The sequence below is a fragment of the Neodiprion lecontei genome, chromosome 5 (assembly GCF_021901455.1).
Source record: "Neodiprion lecontei isolate iyNeoLeco1 chromosome 5, iyNeoLeco1.1, whole genome shotgun sequence".
Lineage (NCBI taxonomy): Eukaryota > Metazoa > Arthropoda > Insecta > Hymenoptera > Diprionidae > Neodiprion > Neodiprion lecontei.
Genome location: NC_060264.1, coordinates 23017893 through 23036235, shown reverse-complemented (window position 1 = coordinate 23036235; position 18343 = coordinate 23017893). Strand labels below are relative to the sequence as shown.

Genomic DNA, 18343 nt, shown 5'->3' with positions numbered 1-18343 from the left:
ACTGTTTTACCGACGCATCGGTAATCATCGATAACACAGAGGGTGAACAAACGAGCAAATAAATATCAAATACACGATACCCGAATTTTTCAGGAGTTTTGCGCAGGCTAATTATATTAATTATAAAATACGGGTGTTACGTGTTTTTGTTTCACAGTTTCATGTGGCTAGAATGTTATTCAGAGATGCACGTTGGCATTAATGCAGGCCGGTTGAGTCGATCGCAGAACAGAAGGAAACGATTAAGGCGTGAAACGAAGAGGCGTCACAATACCGTCAAGGCTTCCTCGAGAATCCAAACTCAGTTAATTGCGAGCGAAAATGATTTTCAAGAGTCGCAGTACACTCGCACTCGCAGACACACATACACATTCATACGTTGCGGATCGGAAAAAACCCCGAAACTCCGACATCGATTTCTAACAACGCGAAAATGTTGCGACGTTTCATTCGAATTTTGCGTGTATGTGTATTACTCTTTCTCCTTATTTCATTGTTCAAAATCTTTTACCGTCCGAATGAGAAAATTCTCGTAAGCAAGGTGAAGGTATCATATAATAATGAGTAAAATAATACAAGAACCGAGAAGAATAGCTACATAGAATGCGCCCAACGGCGATATAATATTACTGAATTACTATACTGTTGCACCGCGGGAGCAACACAGTCTTCTTGGGGCGTCGGCCGAGGTAAAATATTTTAACGCCTTGTTTTGACGCGAAGGCTAGAGTAGAGCAAAACGAATGAGTAATGTGATCTCATATCCCCGGAGTAGGAAATCCCTCTGCTGAGGTACAAGGGTGTATATTGTATACTGTATGTATACACCTGACGTACATAGTCTAGTATGTGTATAAAATTTCGCGATACTCTAAAGGTAAATAACGACATGCTGACGCCTTCAGCTACCCCGGTATCGCACGAAAATTCTCTTCCAGGGTATTTGGCGAACTACAAAATCCACTTATTTCCTGTGTCCGTCCGTTTCGTTTTTTTTTTTTCTTTTTTTCAAGTTAAATCTTGATACTCTTTTTTGTTTCTACAGTGTGATCTTAACTTTCTGTAAAATTATTGTACAACGCAATGTATATTATACATATATGCTATAAATTATATCTATCTATCTGTCCATTTTATTTAAAAAGATTTTCTGAATCGAAAAAAGCTGGTCGGCGAAGTCATAACGGGTGGAGCGTCGTTTTCGACCTTTGTCGACCTGCAAGGCAAGGATGCCACTGATTGTGAGACATGTTACGATATATTCATATACGAACCGAGTGCCAGGGTGCAAACCCGGAGATTAAATTGCTAACGTCGATGAGATTAAACGGAGTGTTCCCCAATAAAACGCCCCACGTAGTAGATTGATCGATTTTTATTCCGCAGGCCAAACAGGGCAGTATCGCGGTCAGACAGAGAAACACCGATACCATCGTTACGTGCGTTTCTCTACCCGGGAATTGGAAACACCGTTCGCTAATTCAATTAAAAAATTTCACATCGCACACGCGCTCCTCCCGCAAGTTTAAACGCGATGCATATCTGTCTATCTACAAGTCATATTATACGGTACACGCGGCTAGCCAACGATTTTAATTATAGATAACGGTGCTTGTTGTTTGTACTCCTTTCTGATAATATTTCCTCAGGGTGTCCCCCGGGGCTGAAACTGGATATAGATCATAGCGCTGTTTCACCGACCGCGTGCCGACACCTACTGTCAGTAAAACAGATCAGGAAACGCGGAAACCATCGATCCACTGATTTGAATTTTAGGGGTCTCTGTTTTCATCGAGGTTTTCTCGTTTTTTTTTTCCGACGTAGACCCGCGGCGAGACGTTCCATGACGATTATTATTATCTCTCTTCTTGTCCCAGGGAATGTATATCGCTCATTTTATATCCCTGTAAGCTGTGGTAGTATACCTATATTAATTCCGGTTCCTTTCTACATCGAGGAAGAGAATGACAGGCACATATCGAGCGTCACTTTATAGATATACCTCACAGTCATCCCTCTCTCAAATTTTTCGGAACCCTCTGACCTCTTTCCCGAATTCGTAACCGCTGAACTTTGACCTTTCATTTCCCGCTGCTCGTGGTGTTGGTGGTCGTAGCAGTTAGAATCTGGGGGATAGAGAGATGAAAAGAACGAAGGAAGAGGCCGACGCTTGTGAGAATTAAACAAGAGTAACCCTCCTCCCGCCCCTGGAGCGTTGCATCTCTCCTCGTCTCGCCCTCTCAATCTCTTTTTTCGTGTATTACGGTATAGTTGGCATGTGTTATAGTATAAGTATAGTATTATACGTTGGTATACCGCGTGTATATTGAGCGGTGGCTGAAAGGAGGTCAAGAGATAACCGCCGCATCCCCTGCTGCTGCTGCTCCTGCCGCGGCTTATGTATACATATACCTGCACACCTATGTACACGAATATCCCGGTATAATACCACATTTATGAGACATGCGTCTTATACCTATATATGAGGCATTTCGTGCGAACATTTGATCCTTCGACTATGTCCCACTTGATCTGCGTATACATAATATATATATTTATGCAATATACATAGATGTATTTAAGCTATTGCTTCAAGTTCGACGTGCAAACTTAGATTTTTATTTTCTATCATTATTCTCGAATTTTTTTTTAAATAACAAAATTGTCAGTAGCTTTATTTGTCCATGGAGTTTATTCAATAGATGATTCTGTTGCAAGATTTTTTTCTTACGCGAATGTATGATTGCTGGCAAATGGTTAATCGTGAAAGAATCAGCCGCGTTGTCGGAAAAATTATATTTTTCTTTACTGCGCAATTCAATTTTCTGCCTCATACATCCCGATCACTTCTTCGTACGAACGTTGCGACGGTTCGCTAGTCGAAAAATTTTTGCTGTATTTCCTCTGGGAACAGAACAAGGATAATAATAAAATAAAAAGACAAACAGCAAGGGAAAATCCGTGGGGATATCGAAAAAAAATTCTAGTTTTGATATTCAATTTCGATGATGTTTTCACTTATTCTCGAAACGACAACGCGATTATTTAAATTTTTATTGAACGTTGAAAGATGAGATTTTTCGTATGTGCCGCAGGTATTATATCAACTTTATGCAGTACAGAGGAAATCTGTACCGTGCCGATAGCTATGAGTCCATCCATCAATCATTCTTTCCGACTCTTGTAGGAAAAATAATGGTATAAACGCAAGCAACTTCAGATTGTGGACACAGCGAATCTGTCCAAGTTCGACTGTTGATAATAACGATGAAAAATGAAGTGAAATAAAATAGTAACTGAATGAATATATAATAAACTTTTTTAAATTGTTCCAATGTAATTCTTCCTGGCAATAATAGATTGTAAACAAAAGGTATTACTCAGGACGATAAACTCACCATATAAGAGCCGAGTCTTATTCGGAATGCTCGTTGTCAAAATTTATGAAATATGTGTTCTAGTATGTTTATCGTTATTATTACACTCCTGGATTACAAGTTGCAAATATTTTTTCGGCTTTCATCGATTAATGTTCCGCGTTTTAAGTTCAATTTATTTTTGGACACGCGCAGCATAAATTCGACTTATTATTATTGCAGTTATAATTATTATTACTCTGTTATTATTATAGATATACCTATATTAGATGTAAAGACCCTTCAAGTGATTGTCGAGTGGAATGCTTACATTCGTCGTTACTATCAATATTACCATTAATTATTATTAACCATTTTAGTTATTGAACCGCGTTCCCAAGTATAATATACACAGTTTAATTAATTTTCTTCAATACCTCTCAATGATTATTCATTATTTTACTTATTACCAACATTGTAAGGCTTATTACATGAAAATAATTTTTGCTCCGAAGAAGTTTTGTGCACATCGAATAACATAGAAACCGAGCAACGAAATTAAATAAAACGATCCAAAGCTATCCCTTATCAACTCGTGATTTTTTCCTCTTCCCGTTGCGTACTTTAATCGGTAAAACTGTTACGATTATATACGTTTATCGCACGGCCTTCAGTAGTTCGTAATCACCATTTATTATACCCAAAGACGATGAGGAAGTAGACAAATTTAAAGTTCGCACAAAAATATACCGAAATATGACGTTAAAAAAGTCTGTCAAAAAAATTATCATTAATTTATGTATTTGTATACATTTGGTTTTTGTATATATGAAGAGGAAAGAATTTGATTGTCAATCGTCGATGATCGTACACACATCAATGTGTGTGGTATTATATTATATATATATACACATATCGTATTAACGTAAGTTTGTAGATGTTATTAGTATGTTTGGTTAAGTACTCGCTTCTTACAGACGTTTGTTCCCATTTTTACAAGCTTCATAACTAACGATAGATAATTAGCTGTGTGCCGTTATACTAGAATTGTGATAATCTATAACATTAGATCTAGAAATACAGTTTGTTTATTGTTTTATTTTGTTATTTTTTTTCTTTTGTTTTCAATTTCGGTGGTAGAACAAGAAAAGATTCGATTATCAATTAATGAGTTTGGAAATTTAAGATTTATTTTATATGTTTATCTCCACACGAGGCGATATCTGCGCAGGTTTAACGCGACGTATACACGTAAATACAGTGAGGGTATAACATGAATTATTATGGGGTTGAGATTAAGACACGCAGCGGTGGCTGGGCCAGGCGAATCGGGTAGTCGGCTGGTTCGTTGCAATTCGTTAATACCTCCAAGTGCAACAAAACTCGCGTCTGTCAGTTGACCGCGGTGCGTGCGACGTGTTACAGGTTTCGCGGCGGGATCGCGACAGCCAAGTTATCGCGAGTGCCGACGCAGCGGCGGAGAGACGGCCCCTTGACCGCCGCTACTCTCTTTCTGTCTGCCCGACTGCCTACCCGCCTCGCAGCCCTGCGACGCGGGCCGACAGATCGAACGATCCCAACTTGGCTTTGCGCGCCGAACCGACAACGCGCAGGTCCCACGGATGACAGCAGCTGCGCCTTTTCCCTCCCTGTTTATTTATATGCTCATCTTCACCGGGTGTAAATTATGATTTACGTTGCATCGTTGATTTTCTGTCGTTTCCTTATGGAGAGTCAAGTGAAAGAATAGAGAGGAAGCGAAAGGCAGAGGAAAAACAGGTGGAATAAGAAAATTGCAAGTGAAACTGTAATATGTAAAGCGAGATGGACGCGTTATCGAGAATTCATTTAAAAGAACTGATAGATTCTTCTTTTCTTGAAAGATAATAATTTTCGCTCACAATCTTACATACCAATTGGGGTGGATGGTAGAGCTTTGTAATCGGAAGTTGGGAAAGTTTGAAGAAGGTTTCACGGCACGTACGCCGCATGCCGGAAATTTGATTTTTCTCACAAGCTTTCATCCCTAAATCCGGTTGATTGCGAATCGTTTTGCAGTTTGTGAAAAAATTTTCAAGAAATCCCCGGTCAGAGATACGGATCGAAAATGAAAGGTCACCTACCAACAATTTTCCGCAAAGATTCACGTCTTAAGGAATTAACCCATTTTTTTTTCTTTACTTTTTTGATTTCGTTTAAAGTCATCGAAGTTTGAAAGGTCGCGTGAAATTCGTTAAGGCTTGTCGCCGAAATACGAATCACACTTATTTCTCATTGTGAAGCGTCGGAACTAGGGGCCTAAGGGGGAAAAAGTATCCCTAGTTTTTTTTGTCTATCTCACGCCTATTGAAACTTCCGGACGACAGGCGGTCGACACCCGTGTGTGTTCGGTTGCTCTCGCGTGCACCCCACGGCGCATCGGCCGCGCCACCCGCGTCGCGTTGCGTGGTGACGAAAATGAGTAATTCGCTACGCTGTACTACGCTACGCTGAGTGAGTTGAGTGTTTTTGGTCGACCACCCACGGCTCGCCGGTATATATAGAGGCATACTTTTCCATCGCGCGTTGTACACCCGCATTGCGTTCAGACGTTACCGTCGCGCTATAATGGAAAAGGAATTCCGTAGACTCACCTCGTCGTCCTTCGAGCAGTAAAGCATTTGATCTTTTAATCTGAAATACCGCCTCCTCCACCGCTGGAATGACCATATTTGTTTCAAGAGAAATCCCTCCTTGGTACAGCAGCCGCCGCCCTCCTGCAGGGATGTCTATATTTCCTCATGGGAAAAACAGAGAGTGGTAAAAATGAACCGAGCTGCGAAATGAATCGCACGAAAATTTGAAAGACAGATCTAGGGGAAATCTGTCAAGCACTTAATGATTATTTTTTTTTTAATCAACACAAAATTCGATATATATTATGGAATTACCTGAACATTATCTTCAATCTCTTCCCGGGTGCCTAATTTCCGTTCCTCATGGTCGTAAAATATTATTCCCGAGGGATCGGTACCACTGTTATAATTTTCATTCTCCTCCCGATTTTCGTCGTCATCGTCGTCATCCTCATCATCGTCATCATCATCATCGTCATCGTCGTTGTCATTATCATCATCATCATCACAGCTGATGTCATTAATATCTTCCTTATTATTGACATTAATATCCTTGGTTGTGTTCTCCTTAATCTCCTTGATCCCGTTTCTCCTCCTCCTATTCCTTCGCCCAGTAATTACCGCGGTCGATGATGTTGCTGCGGATGATACGTCGGTCTCCATTTCCCGCCCACCATGAAAGGTGCAGCAGCCCCTTGTGCTACCCTTGCCTCGCAGTCATGATGCTGTTAGTTTGTTGCCTGTGCAGTCGATGATATTATGTGTCGATTCTCCGCACGCTTATCAGTCCTCGGTGACGACGAATTCGTCGTCGTCCTGACTGCAATTACGGCGTCTCTGCGCCGCTCCTCGATCAACGCCCGAGTCCCTGATGTTGTAAATATCCTGTCGGAGAAACGATGCGTACGTAAGTCCATAGTTCGCGGATATTTACACATGTAAACAATGACATCAACAGCTTTGACGGAGGTGGCTGAAGCTGTGATATTTCGTACGCATACCGTGTGATAACGTACGATTCGTGCGGGTTCGGCCCTTGATTTAACAAGTTGGTGGCTGCTATAGGTCAGCCATAGGCGACGTCCAGGTAACGAAATCTTCGAACTCATAACTCGGATCAATTTCTCGATCAGTTGTAATTTATAGTGACATTAATTACCGCCCCTACGCCCTATAGCGTGGAATTTAATCGGGGATTAATAATCACGATCGACGACGTTCGACTGCAGTTTATCGTCATCAAGACCATTGCCATCACTATCACCACCAAAAGTACTGTTCAGAATTGTTACAACAGGTGTAATACACTGATGCGTTACATGTTCGACTTACATGACATAAAAAAACAATCTTCTTTGGTTGTGAAAGATGGTTACACTGCACTTTTGGTTCGTCACCACGTGTCGTGAGCGTAATTATTAATGCAAAATTTCATGCAGTTTTGTAATTATCACCTGATACCTGTGATGTTATACTGTGTTACGCGTAAGGTCGTAACAGCGGATTAGGGCAGAATATCAAACTACAGCTAGGACTATCTGGGTGCAATTTGTCGGCGCGGAGGCGTGTCTTTGGCCCTTATTCAATTCCTAACCCAACCTGATGGAGACTGGCAAAAAAGAGCGGCTCGACTCGGGCGCCCAGAGTTCAAACGAATCGAATTGTACAGTACCCGCCATCTGTCCAAAACAAAATGCACTGTGTTTGTTTAAAACAACCGTCAAAGGGCTCTAACGGAAAATATTATTCGTACATTGCTTGTCGGTAACTGTGGCAGTTTGACAGCCGGTAATTTATTAGTTGGCAAGAATCAGTCAATATGTTGACGTTTTTGGGTTTTCTTTTTCTTCAAATTTCTCGCCCACGAAATCAGTGGTTTCGCCGTATCTGCGGCTTCGTGAATCAAGCGTCTGTTCGAATATTCTTGCTTTCTTTCCATTTAATTTATTTACATGACATACGTTATTACATGTACTATACAATACGTGATTATTACATGTAATTGTACAGTTCGATTATACATAATTAACACGAAACTGTCGTAGCTGTATAAAATTTACAGTGGCATGTTACGTGCGCGCATGCATTGATCAATGCTACGAATGTAATCACGCGGTGATGCTTTCTTTTTCTTTTATTAATGTATTCACAACCTTAATTCAATTATACTCACAACATATACGACAAAACGAGACAAAACGAAATGATAGACAAGCCGAACGATGCGGCGATGATAACGCAGTCATAGGTTTACTTGTAAGTGTGTATATGCGTATATTAAGTAGATATGGTGATTAAAATCTACTTATCAACTAATTTCATAATCTATATCACTACCTATGCATATAGTTATCATTATCATTATTATTATTATTATTATTATTATTATATAGTTATTTGTATGCGCTACGTTTATCTATCACAATTGATTTTCCGAGAGTTCTCATCTGTGTAACATAGAAATATAATTTACGAGTGGGGGTTGTTTTTTTCACTCGTTAATTTTTCTTTTTTGTCATTTGGGAAAACTTACAACAATAGACAGTAGTCGAGACAAAAGGATCGCTGAATCGTGTCAAAAAATCAAAGCAAGGTTATTGAAAACTCGTATTTTCGATGTTTTCCCATTTTTCATCAGATTTGTAACAACCCCGTAAAACATATGTAAAAAGAATGGCTGAACTAATTTATCAAAAAAATTTCAAACTATGACGAATAATACTATGTGGATAACTACATTGCATCATGGATATTATTACATTTAAATTGCTAAGAAATATAAATGTCATAGACGTAAATGAAACATTCTGGATATGTGCGTAATAAAGGCTTTTTCAAAGCTACATTTCTATGTAGGTATTTTTTGGTCCGATGTTTTTGTCGTTTTTTTTTCGCTCCCTCTCATTAATACTCAGTTACAATGATGATTAATAGTAAGTGGTAATAACAGTAATAAATATTACTATAAGCAAGATAAATATAACGATAATAATAGTTATAATTAAATAAAGTGAACTTTACAATCTAGAATTAAATATTATAGGTATTTAGAATATATTTTATACCTACTAGAGCTGTACGATTAATCGTCATGATGGTATATAGTTTCAATCGATTGATTCATCGTGCAGTTCTAATACCTACGGTATTTAGCATAATACTTTTTTTCAAGTTTTTTTTTTTCTATAATTCATATGTCTACTCTATAGAGAGAAGCATTGCGACGTCTCTTTCCCAGTTACTAATCAATTGACAGTTATAACAAGATTAGTGATGTAAGAGAATAAAAATCTATGTCTGTATCATGTATACAATACCCGTTATATTTTTACCGCTCATTGCAAGAAGAAGAAAAGTAAGGCAACGAATTCCGAATTGAAAAATAGTTTGCTTCCATAATTCTATTACTATTAATACAAATATCATTATTATTCGTACAATGTCGACCTGAAAGAAAGAATAATGATAAAGGTCCAATACGCCGTGAACCGTTTACACCTGACTAACAGAGATAGAAGATTGTTTTTATAATTCAAAAGATTAGGAATCGCAACGTTATCTATGTTTACTTCAAAACACCCTAAGAAAAAAAAACAAAAAAAAAAGAAAAGAAATCTTATTTGTACTTATCCACCCTATAATTTATTGGATCTCATATGGTATTTGCGGCATGTATAATATAGTCACATCGTCCTCCTTCTAACTATTCGTTCTATTGCACTATTCTTTTTTTTCTTCTTATTCACCCACGTATATTAAATATTATAATAATAACAGTTAATTTTTTTGTTTTGTAATAGATCAGTGGTATATTTAAAACTTCATTCTCTTTTTTCGTTTCTAAACATACAAGTGCAAATTCACGTGCAAAATTATACAATTTGCTTGCATACGTCAATACATTTTTTTGTCATGATTAATAATCATTGCGTATGTTGATAAAAAATTTGTTCATTGGTGATTCATGGACGAATACTATTATTTACATGTTAACGTATGACAATACGTAATATTTACGGAATGTGAACATTCTTATTGCTATATGTATTTCTATTCCAAGGTGGTGTATAAATGAAAAAAAATAAATAACAGAGGAAAAAAGATATATAACAGCGCGAATTTTTCCTGTTCTCCGGCAAAAAAATTGAATAGAAACATTAGGAGTTGCAAGAAAAACAGTAAAAATTAACAGGATGTAAAGAAAAAAAATCAATTGCTCAATAATCTTTTTTAAATCATTCTACTAATACTTGCGGCTCATCACAATCTACAAATATTAAAATATTCTATGCAATCAGTTTTTGACATTCTACAAGTAAGTAAAATCAATCGACCGACTGCACACGTTCGAGAAATGATGGTTAAAACTTTTCCATCAACAACGTCTTCAATTTATCCTTACCTCTTTGTTTCACAATTTCGTGTGCTTGACGCTGTCAGTCCAATAATTTTGGATCGTCATAGCCTCGAGCGAGTTTAAAAATGAGTCGTTGTCCAGGCTGTACATTTCCTCCGAGTTATCCTATTGTCCATCAAAACAAAGGAAAGAACATATGTCTCAATTGCGAGTTATAGAAGAAATATCACCATAGTAATAGCAATTACCCTGATGGTTGAATCGTCGATGTAACCCGAGCTGTCCGGATTGCTGCATTTGTCACTGTTGAGCGTTTGAGGCGGATTCAAATACCTTCGTCTGTGAATGAAAGAGGAAACTCAAGTTAACCAGAAGAAGGAAAACGTAAAAATTTACCAACTCTTGTGTTATTTCCTGGTAGATATCGATGTACGTGTATATTTATGTACCTGTACATAACGAAACCCAGACTACCCATGGTGCCGAGTAAAACCAGCGTGGCCAAACAGCTTCCAGTGACGGCGGCGACGTCGATGGCGTTTGCAGTCGCGTTTCCCGAATTCTCGGCGAGCCTTTCCTGAGCCTGTTCGTCAGGCCTTTTGTCTCTCTCCTCTTGCTGATAGTCTCCGGCAAAGGCGCTTCTCGCTCTGCTCAGTCTTGGCGACTCGCTAACGGCACCTGGAATTAGAATTTGTGTAAATAGAGAACCGATCTTTTTCAAACGAGAAAACACGCATTCACGCAGTTATTGTACCTTGTAGAATGGAAGCTGCAGTGGCTATCATCCTCGTTTCAACGGCCTCGTCGTCTCTCAGATTCTCGACCTCGTCTTTATCATCATTAACATTAGTGGAAGGAATAAATTTAGTTCTGTCTAAGACCAGCTTAAATCTATTAGTAGTCGACGGTGTCTGTGTCGTTTCTTCACCGTCCTCCTCCTCCTCCCCCCCCGCGTCTTTCACGCGAAGCGGAAGTACCGCCAGATTACGATCGTCCTCCTCATCCTCGGTGTTGTTTTTTCTCCGGTAATCATCCGTCGTCTTGAATTTGTCTCCAGTAATTTTCGTCAATCGCGACGTTTTGTTACCGCCGTTCAAAATCCACGTGATTTTACTGTCCTTCTTCAACGACGAAGATAAACTTCTCAAGCTATTATTGTACTTGTTTTGTATATTGACGGCGTTTTCTTCATCGCCTGGGTTATTTAATACTGATGAATTTCTCCCATCCTTCTTCCGCTTTTCTTCCTTGTATAAGTTATTGCTAATTCCTTTTCCCGTTCCGTTATCGTTGTTGTTATCAGGTCTGATAATTACGGCGAGAAGATTTCGCGGCTCGCCGGGATTCGCGGTTTCGTTCGAAACGGCATCAACCCGCACGGGAATTTTATCCTGACGCAAAGGTTCCATTTCCGCCGCTTTAGACGCCTGATAAATGTCCCCTGTGACATTGTTTATACCCGGTAAAATCGGCGTCACCGTAGTCACCGGAATACGAACACCGCGGTCTTCCTGGACTTTTAAAGCCGTTGTGAACTGCGTTGTCGGAGCTCCCAGAATAACTGCAATATAAAGAAAGAATCTGTTTAGCGAGCAACCTATTACCCTGGCAGTCGTGGTATTCGATTTTTGCTTATCAATGCGAAATGATCATGCTCACCGGTAAATCGCAGAGTAACCCAAAACCAATGCATCCACCAGTGGAGGGTCATCGCGGCATTCGAATCGCGTCGGGAACTCCTGCGCAAATTAAAAATATTCTTCAATATTAGAATATTACGGATCAGGCGGGACTCTTTTGTCTACACATGCAACGATGATTAATTTAATAACCGCGTTAAATATGTAGTTATTCATAATTAATGTTTCCAGGTTGTTTCAAGGTCACTTAATATAGCTTACGGCGTTCGTTTCGATTTCTTTTCCCAGACTGTACCGAGTCTATCGAATGCGATCCGAAGCGCAAAAATATATATTAGATTATCGGATTAATCGCAACGTGTGCAGTATGTACATGATATGTATGCCTACGTGCAATACATACATACATATATGTATAATAATATCGAGGCCACGGAGAAACACGCCTAAGTGTATATAAATATATGAATGTATAGCTGGCCATGACGATGCGAAGGAGGATATACCTACCTATGTATAATGATGTTTGTAAAACTGTGTCGACCGGAAGCCAAATGAAATACGCGCGCGGGTTTATGTGTATCACACACATTACATTATTACACCAATACCAACAACTCCTAGCCGAACCCTCGGATCGTGTATTTTTTACATCCGCATGCACGTTGCTCGTGATTATAATGTGGAATACACGTCTATTCGCTTATTTTCTCCAAACGCGGGAAAATTTTACAACTTACATGGGTATGTGTAATGTAGACAATAAGTCTGCACTGCTGAGACTGATTCGTCGTGCTACTTGAATAATTTAAAAAGAAAGTTTAAAGCATCGCGCGTTAGAGTGCAGTTGATGCAGATATTTCAGTCTAGCAGCTGCCTCGGTATAAGCCTCGTGTCTCGCTCTGTAATTATACCTGCATTATACCTAATTAACACGAAAACAGTATGAATATAGATATAAATTAAGCTGCATAATTCATACCACAATAACGACAATTTTGCTAAAATAAAATTCCCTAACTTTTCCCGTCAAAAAATTCAGAATTCCCCGACGTTTTCCCACAGAACTTAGGTAATGTTGGGCAGCTTTTACAAACAAAAGCTCCAGAAGTTGTGCACCTTGAATGTACAATTATGGATCTAAAAAACACATATATAGTATTGCTTCGATTCACACGAATAATTAGAAATTTAACGATACCATTCCGAAAGTTAGCTTAGTTGAATTTACGATACACAGCTGAAGTTTGATATCGGTTTATAAAAAAAGTGCGTTTTTCCCTACGGACCATCATAATTCTCTGACTTTTTCCTATAGATGAAATTCCGTGACTATTCTCGGTTTTCCTGGTTTTTCCAGGTCTGTCGCCACCCTGAATAATACAATAGAATCGAAAACGGAGATAAATTTTCTCAATTATTGTATTTCTGCCACGAGTGAGTTTCAATGATGAATACCTATTTTACATGTGGGGGGCGATGGGGGGGGGGGGCGTTAAAATATTCTGGAATCGTAAATCTATTTAAACCACAAACTGTACCGTGAAATAATAATCGCACAAACGATACATGTATATGACATATTCGTCACACCAGAAACGGAACTTTTCGAATGAATCACTACGTCGGAATCACACAATCGGTATGATGTTATATACCTGAGGTATAATAATTACACGGCTTCAAATAGCCAGCTGAGAGCCACTGCGCGAATTATATCTCTCGGTGTTATAAATAATTTGGGGATGTAAAATTGTTAATCTCGCTGTAACCAGATGTTTCTATAATCAAAGACGAAATGAATAACTCTCGACTCGTCGATTCCATGACGGAAAACTGAATTTACCGTCCGTTTTTGCGTATTATATTCTCTAGTCTCTCGAAATCGGCAACTCTGATAGGCTGACGCACATGACGTCATATTTTCATAACGAGCACAGCCGTCGGTGCGCGGTTGCTTTCGAAACCCTTGAATAACCGCTGCTCTACGGACTCCGTTAAGTCAAGAAGCCTGTTAGTTTCGTGCACACTTATCGTTAATAAAAATGACGACTATTAATCGGTGTTGGTGTTGTTACGGGAGTATATATCGTGTACAGGAACCGGGAGAGGCTGAATTGTCATGCTCTCTTAAATCCGAGACCGCGGCGAAACCGTCGACGCGAATCGTGACATGTACATAGTTGTAACTAAAACTGCACCGTCGCTCCTTCTTTGCTTTAATCTTCTTGCCCGGCACGCTTTAGATGTGCTCTTTGTTTGTTCCTTTACACGGATGTCGAAACAATTCAACTGATCCGTTACGTTCATACCGGGTGATTCATTATTTTCACCCGCAAGGATGAATTAGAAAACGATTTAGAGAATTGATATTTAGAAAAGAGGAAAGAATAGTTGAGAATAATTGCTAACCATTGGATCGTCGATTTTACTGCTAAAACGTGTGTGTCTACAGAAAAAAAAGGAGAAAAAAAACTACCGATCCTGCCAGGATTCGAACCTGGAATCTTCTGATCCGTAGTCAGACGCGTTATCCGTTGCGCCACAGGACCTTGTTGGGGATACTCTAGCAGTGGCGAAACACAAATGACGACCGGCCGAATATCACGCCGGTGATAACTATTACGCAGAAACGTGAAACGAATCGTTTACGATCTACACCGCGTGTTACGTATACGAAATTCGAACTACGCGTCATCGAACGGACGTATAGGCGAGTTATTTTTACGCTGTTCCTGAATCGTATTTTCTATTCGAATTTGTTGAAAATGTCGATAGATTTCCAACTCGATTAGCAGCAACAATTACGTATTTTATGCAGGCTGTAGAGAATCTGTTTCGCTTTTAAATCGGTTTTGAATTAAAAAAGCGAACAATATCACAGGTGTACGTACCTAGTTCAGTTGGTGGGCTACAGCTGTCAGTAAATACGTTAATAGAACGGCGATAAAGCCGAGAAAGACCAGAGAAATAAACAATTGGTAAAAATAGTCATCAAGAGACAGAGAAAGAAAGAAGGAGAGAGAGAGAAGGTAGCGGACGGACGGCTGGATGTCATTCGATCTATGTTCTATTGGATGAAAATTGGTATACACACATACGCTAAATAAATACTACTCAATTCACTCGAAACCTTCACACAGCTCTGTGTGAATATGAAATTTGGCCGTCCATCCTACTAAATTCACGGTAATTATAAAGCAGATAGAAAAAGATTTGAGATAAGATAGTCAAATCTGGCAACAACAATGATTACGCACGAAAAATAATCCTACCTGGAGGTATAATATCGATAATGATATTATTGTCTGTCGTCAGGCTGTACACACGCGGGAACAGCAGGGTTAAAAGTATCCGTGGATGTGTTTCACACCCTGATCATTGTCACTGTAATACGCGGTGCACAACATTGCGGCATAAGCGCGTGTGTTCTTGCATTTAATGAACTCGCGTTGACACGCACGAGTTATACGACTCGTGAAAACTGTCGCGAAACGTCAATTGACTCGCTGTTGCCGCCATTTTGTTATTGTGTATATGAAAATTACCACCACCTCCACCTCCGCCACAGGCGCATGCCCGTCTTCAGGTGCGCAGAAAACCACCTGTGTGTTGCCCCGAGTGGGCGGGCCTAGGGTGCCACCATCTAGTGGTCATGCTCATAGGTACCAGAGGTAACGGCAGTGCTTTATACCATAGACTTATAAAGATATGCTTTATACTTGCCTCCTAATTATAGACAAATCAGAGTACAGACCACTGCGCTCCGAACAACTTCGTTGCTGTCTTGCACTGTCTTGTTAGCACGCGGCTCGTATTGCCCCGGCGAAACTCAGAGCTCTTCAGGTGGATTTGTACTTGATTTACCACAATTATGCATTATTATCGCATCAGGGAAATAACCACCCATGTACCGAAAATGGTACAAAGTACAAATGACAGCAAATTTGACTGTACTTGCGGGCAATAGTTTTACAAAAAATTTCTACAGGATATGGAACCTACGTATGTATGTATTTTCTGTTTGATTGTGCAATCAATCTGAAAAAGGTAGATGTTATAAAAGCTTTGAAAGCTGTTAGCAGGCAGACCTCTCTAAATGCAAAACCCTTCGATTTGGTAAAAATAATGGAAGAGACTGAGCCAGCAAACGCTCAAGGTTTTCAAGTTCAAAATGGTTGGATACAGATAGATACTTAATTCATGTGAACAACGAGAGAATGTTTGCTTTGAACCCAGACAAGGAAGCTTGTTACATTAAACAGCTATTTTTTAAAGATGAGACGACTTCAGGTTTTATATCAAAATTTTTTTTATATCTCTTCTACTTTATAAATTTTTCAATAATTTTTAAATGTTTGAAATAAAACGATGAATTATCAAAAAAACTTTTTCGCTTTCAAGACTACGTACCAAACTTTACGAATTTTGATTTCAAATGCACCGTTTCAGAAAATACGACATAATCGATTAATTTTTACTGATTCAATCGAGATGCGTTAGATTATATTTTGGACTTAATCATTTTTGCCTTAGTGGCCATCGCTAAATTGTACCAAGATAAGTAAACAGTATTTCACATCCATAGAGGATGAAACGCCATCTCATATACGCTACGGTATTATTGTTTCGGTATAAATTCTGAACTATAAAAGAAAAAATAGAACAACAGTTACTATGATTTTTATTGTTATTATTATTTTTATTAAATCGATAGTTTGAGTGCTTGTGGGGATAAATTATTACAGATATTTAGTGATGAATGCTAAGTGCGTCATTTTGTACTTCGTGGCTCAGCTGTGTCTGCAGATTAGACAATTTGTTTTTCAGGGCAACTATACCCATCATGACAATATTTTCGGGCTTCAGAGCACCACTGCTTTCGACATTGAAATAATACTTGTTAGGCTTCGCTTCCCAGTTGAACGGCGCTTCATCTGTACATACAAAAAAATAAGAACTGCGTGTAGATGCACAAATTGTTTGAAGTAAGTTAAAATTTTCTTCATTTAATTACTCTTACACTGATCTTCATCGAGCTCAGTATATTCCGACTTTGGCCACTCATCGGGCTTGGGAAACAATGTATGACGCATCGCATTGTCTGGATCATATTCAAAGCTGACACCAGCAGTGGGGTTCCACTTGGCGTGTTCTTTTCCAAATCCCTTTTTTGCATAAGCTCTCAGCTTTAGTTCCTGGCCTTTTCGCAGTTTGACGATGAGTATTTCTACAAACGAAAGGATCAAAACATTGTGTAGGAATAATTTATGATATCAAAGCAACTTATTAATGCTACAAACTAAACAGAGTGGTCATGAAAACTGTAAACCAACCATCTGTCTCTCCATATTCGCTTGCATCGTCTTCTCTGTGTCTCGAAGTAACTGGCAGCACTCTGGGGTCACTGGATTTCAGATCGGCTGTTGTCACATGTCTAGTTTGATCCTCTGCGCACTTGACATCCAGTGTGAATTCGACACTGCAGTCAGGGCAGAAATCCATACACTGACAGTCCCTTGTGTATAAAATTCTGTCAACCACCTACGAAAACAAATGAACAGGCAGTAGAACTATTGTTCTTTCTTAGCAAGAAATGGTTTCAAAAATAAATCGATCTCACGTCGTCACTGATCAACGGTATCATTCCAATCCTATGTGCAAGAAACTCGTCACTTAAAACTGTTGAATTCGCTTCAAGCTGTATCCAGTCTATGGCCATTGTCGGAGTTTCGGCAATAAACACTCGCCTCATGCTGTTGGCTACGCTGCACCACAGAACATACGAGGTTATAATGAGATTGAACGCTAGTCTGTTTTGTCAAGCGACTGAAAAAGCAGGTGGCAAAAATGGCGAATAAAATTTTTTAAGGCAAATTTTTACAGCTACATCATAAATTTTTCCGAAAAATTTGAAAAATACAGCGAGTTTATAAGAAGATCGTTTTGATTAAAACACGTCGAGTTAGGTTAGGATTTTGTTTTTTTACCTTAGTTCGGTGTCTTCTACCTGAAATTTAACGTTCTCTTCTGTGAGATCGGTTATATGAACCGAAGGCTGATTAGCGTACGGCATTCTGTATTATTTTATTCTCAATTAATGCAAAAATGCAAAAACACTCCACTGTTTTCGCAATAAACTCAAACTTGTCATTTGTGCACGGTTATTCAATGTTCAATGGTCACTTGAAGTAGAATGTGTGCCGAAATAATCCGTTAGCTCCAAAAAATCCCATAGGTTAACGCAAGATGGCCACCAAGATACGGTGCATCATGCCCCTGACACTCACCACTGCTCGTATACTAAAAATCTGTACGCGTCTTGTCCCCGTTTTTTAGTTCCTTTACGTGGCGCTAGTAGACTTCTGACACGCT

At 39.1% G+C, this 18343-nt stretch overlaps 3 protein-coding genes and 1 non-coding gene across 15 annotated transcripts in view; all 4 read right to left on the bottom strand.

The window, feature by feature from the left end:
* Positions 1 to 7574, bottom strand: part of LOC107223033 (diacylglycerol kinase eta) — a 34032-nt gene extending 26458 nt beyond the window's left edge. For 3 of the 8 annotated variants that reach the window (XM_046740671.1, XM_046740669.1, XM_046740668.1), the window contains exons 1-3: positions 6973 to 7573; positions 6287 to 6856; positions 5990 to 6124 (exon numbers count right to left, since the gene is read on the bottom strand). In XM_046740671.1, the coding sequence (XP_046596627.1) occupies positions 5990 to 6124; positions 6287 to 6634 (483 nt within the window). In that variant the 5' untranslated portion in view covers positions 6635 to 6856; positions 6973 to 7573. Of the gene's footprint in view, positions 1 to 3398; positions 4875 to 5989; positions 6125 to 6286; positions 6857 to 6972 lie in introns of those variants that run through there. The other 5 variants (XM_046740665.1, XM_046740667.1, XM_046740672.1 and 2 more) reach the window with 4 other exon arrangements.
* A 1494-nt stretch (positions 7575 to 9068) lies between these two features.
* On the bottom strand, positions 9069 to 15520 carry LOC107223020. 4 transcript variants are annotated; one of them, XM_046740681.1, is made up of 6 exons: positions 15244 to 15520; positions 11988 to 12067; positions 11083 to 11889; positions 10778 to 11006; positions 10577 to 10667; positions 9069 to 10493 (listed from the first exon to the last, which is right to left on the bottom strand). In XM_046740681.1, the coding sequence occupies exons 2-6, from the start codon at positions 12037 to 12039 to the stop codon at positions 10383 to 10385; spliced, it is 1290 nt and encodes a 429-aa protein (XP_046596637.1). In that variant the 5' UTR covers positions 12040 to 12067; positions 15244 to 15520; the 3' UTR covers positions 9069 to 10382. The 4 variants fall into 4 exon arrangements, with proteins under 4 accessions (XP_046596637.1, XP_046596639.1, XP_046596638.1 ...); XM_046740683.1 differs by lacking the exon at positions 15244 to 15520 and adding an exon at positions 14863 to 14884; XM_046740682.1 differs by lacking the exon at positions 15244 to 15520 and adding an exon at positions 13627 to 13785.
* Trnar-acg lies at positions 14448 to 14520 on the bottom strand. Its single transcript has one exon. It is a non-coding gene; the product is annotated as a tRNA-Arg (tRNA).
* A 1124-nt stretch (positions 15521 to 16644) lies between the features above and the next one.
* LOC107223025 (DNA-directed RNA polymerase II subunit RPB3) lies at positions 16645 to 18254 on the bottom strand. Of its 2 annotated transcripts, none has more exons than XM_046740684.1 (5): positions 17959 to 18254; positions 17592 to 17731; positions 17305 to 17512; positions 16992 to 17198; positions 16645 to 16905 (listed from the first exon to the last, which is right to left on the bottom strand). In XM_046740684.1, the coding sequence occupies exons 2-5, from the start codon at positions 17721 to 17723 to the stop codon at positions 16721 to 16723; spliced, it is 732 nt and encodes a 243-aa protein (XP_046596640.1). In that variant the 5' UTR covers positions 17724 to 17731; positions 17959 to 18254; the 3' UTR covers positions 16645 to 16720. The 2 variants fall into 2 exon arrangements, with proteins under 2 accessions (XP_046596640.1, XP_015518073.1); XM_015662587.2 differs by having other exon boundaries at positions 17592 to 17736; positions 17959 to 18252.
* Positions 18255 to 18343: the final 89 nt, after the last annotated feature.

Coding starts and splice junctions, on each gene's coding strand:
- LOC107223020 (XM_046740679.1), bottom strand. CDS start 13,550: ATGTCATATACATGTATCGTTTGTGCGATTATTATTTCACG. Junction 11,007..11,082: donor TGCAGCTTCCATTCTACAAG/GTACAATAACTG, acceptor TTCTAATTCCAG/GTGCCGTTAGCGAGTCGCCA. Junction 10,494..10,576: donor TCGACGATTCAACCATCAGG/GTAATTGCTATT, acceptor GATGGACAATAG/GATAACTCGGAGGAAATGTA.
- LOC107223025 (XM_015662587.2), bottom strand. CDS start 18,044: ATGCCGTACGCTAATCAGCCTTCGGTTCATATAACCGATCTCACAGAA. Junction 17,737..17,958: donor GTAGAAGACACCGAACTAAG/GTAAAAAAACAA, acceptor TCTGTGGTGCAG/CGTAGCCAACAGCATGAGGC. Junction 16,906..16,991: donor TGAGCTCGATGAAGATCAGT/GTAAGAGTAATT, acceptor TTGTATGTACAG/ATGAAGCGCCGTTCAACTGG.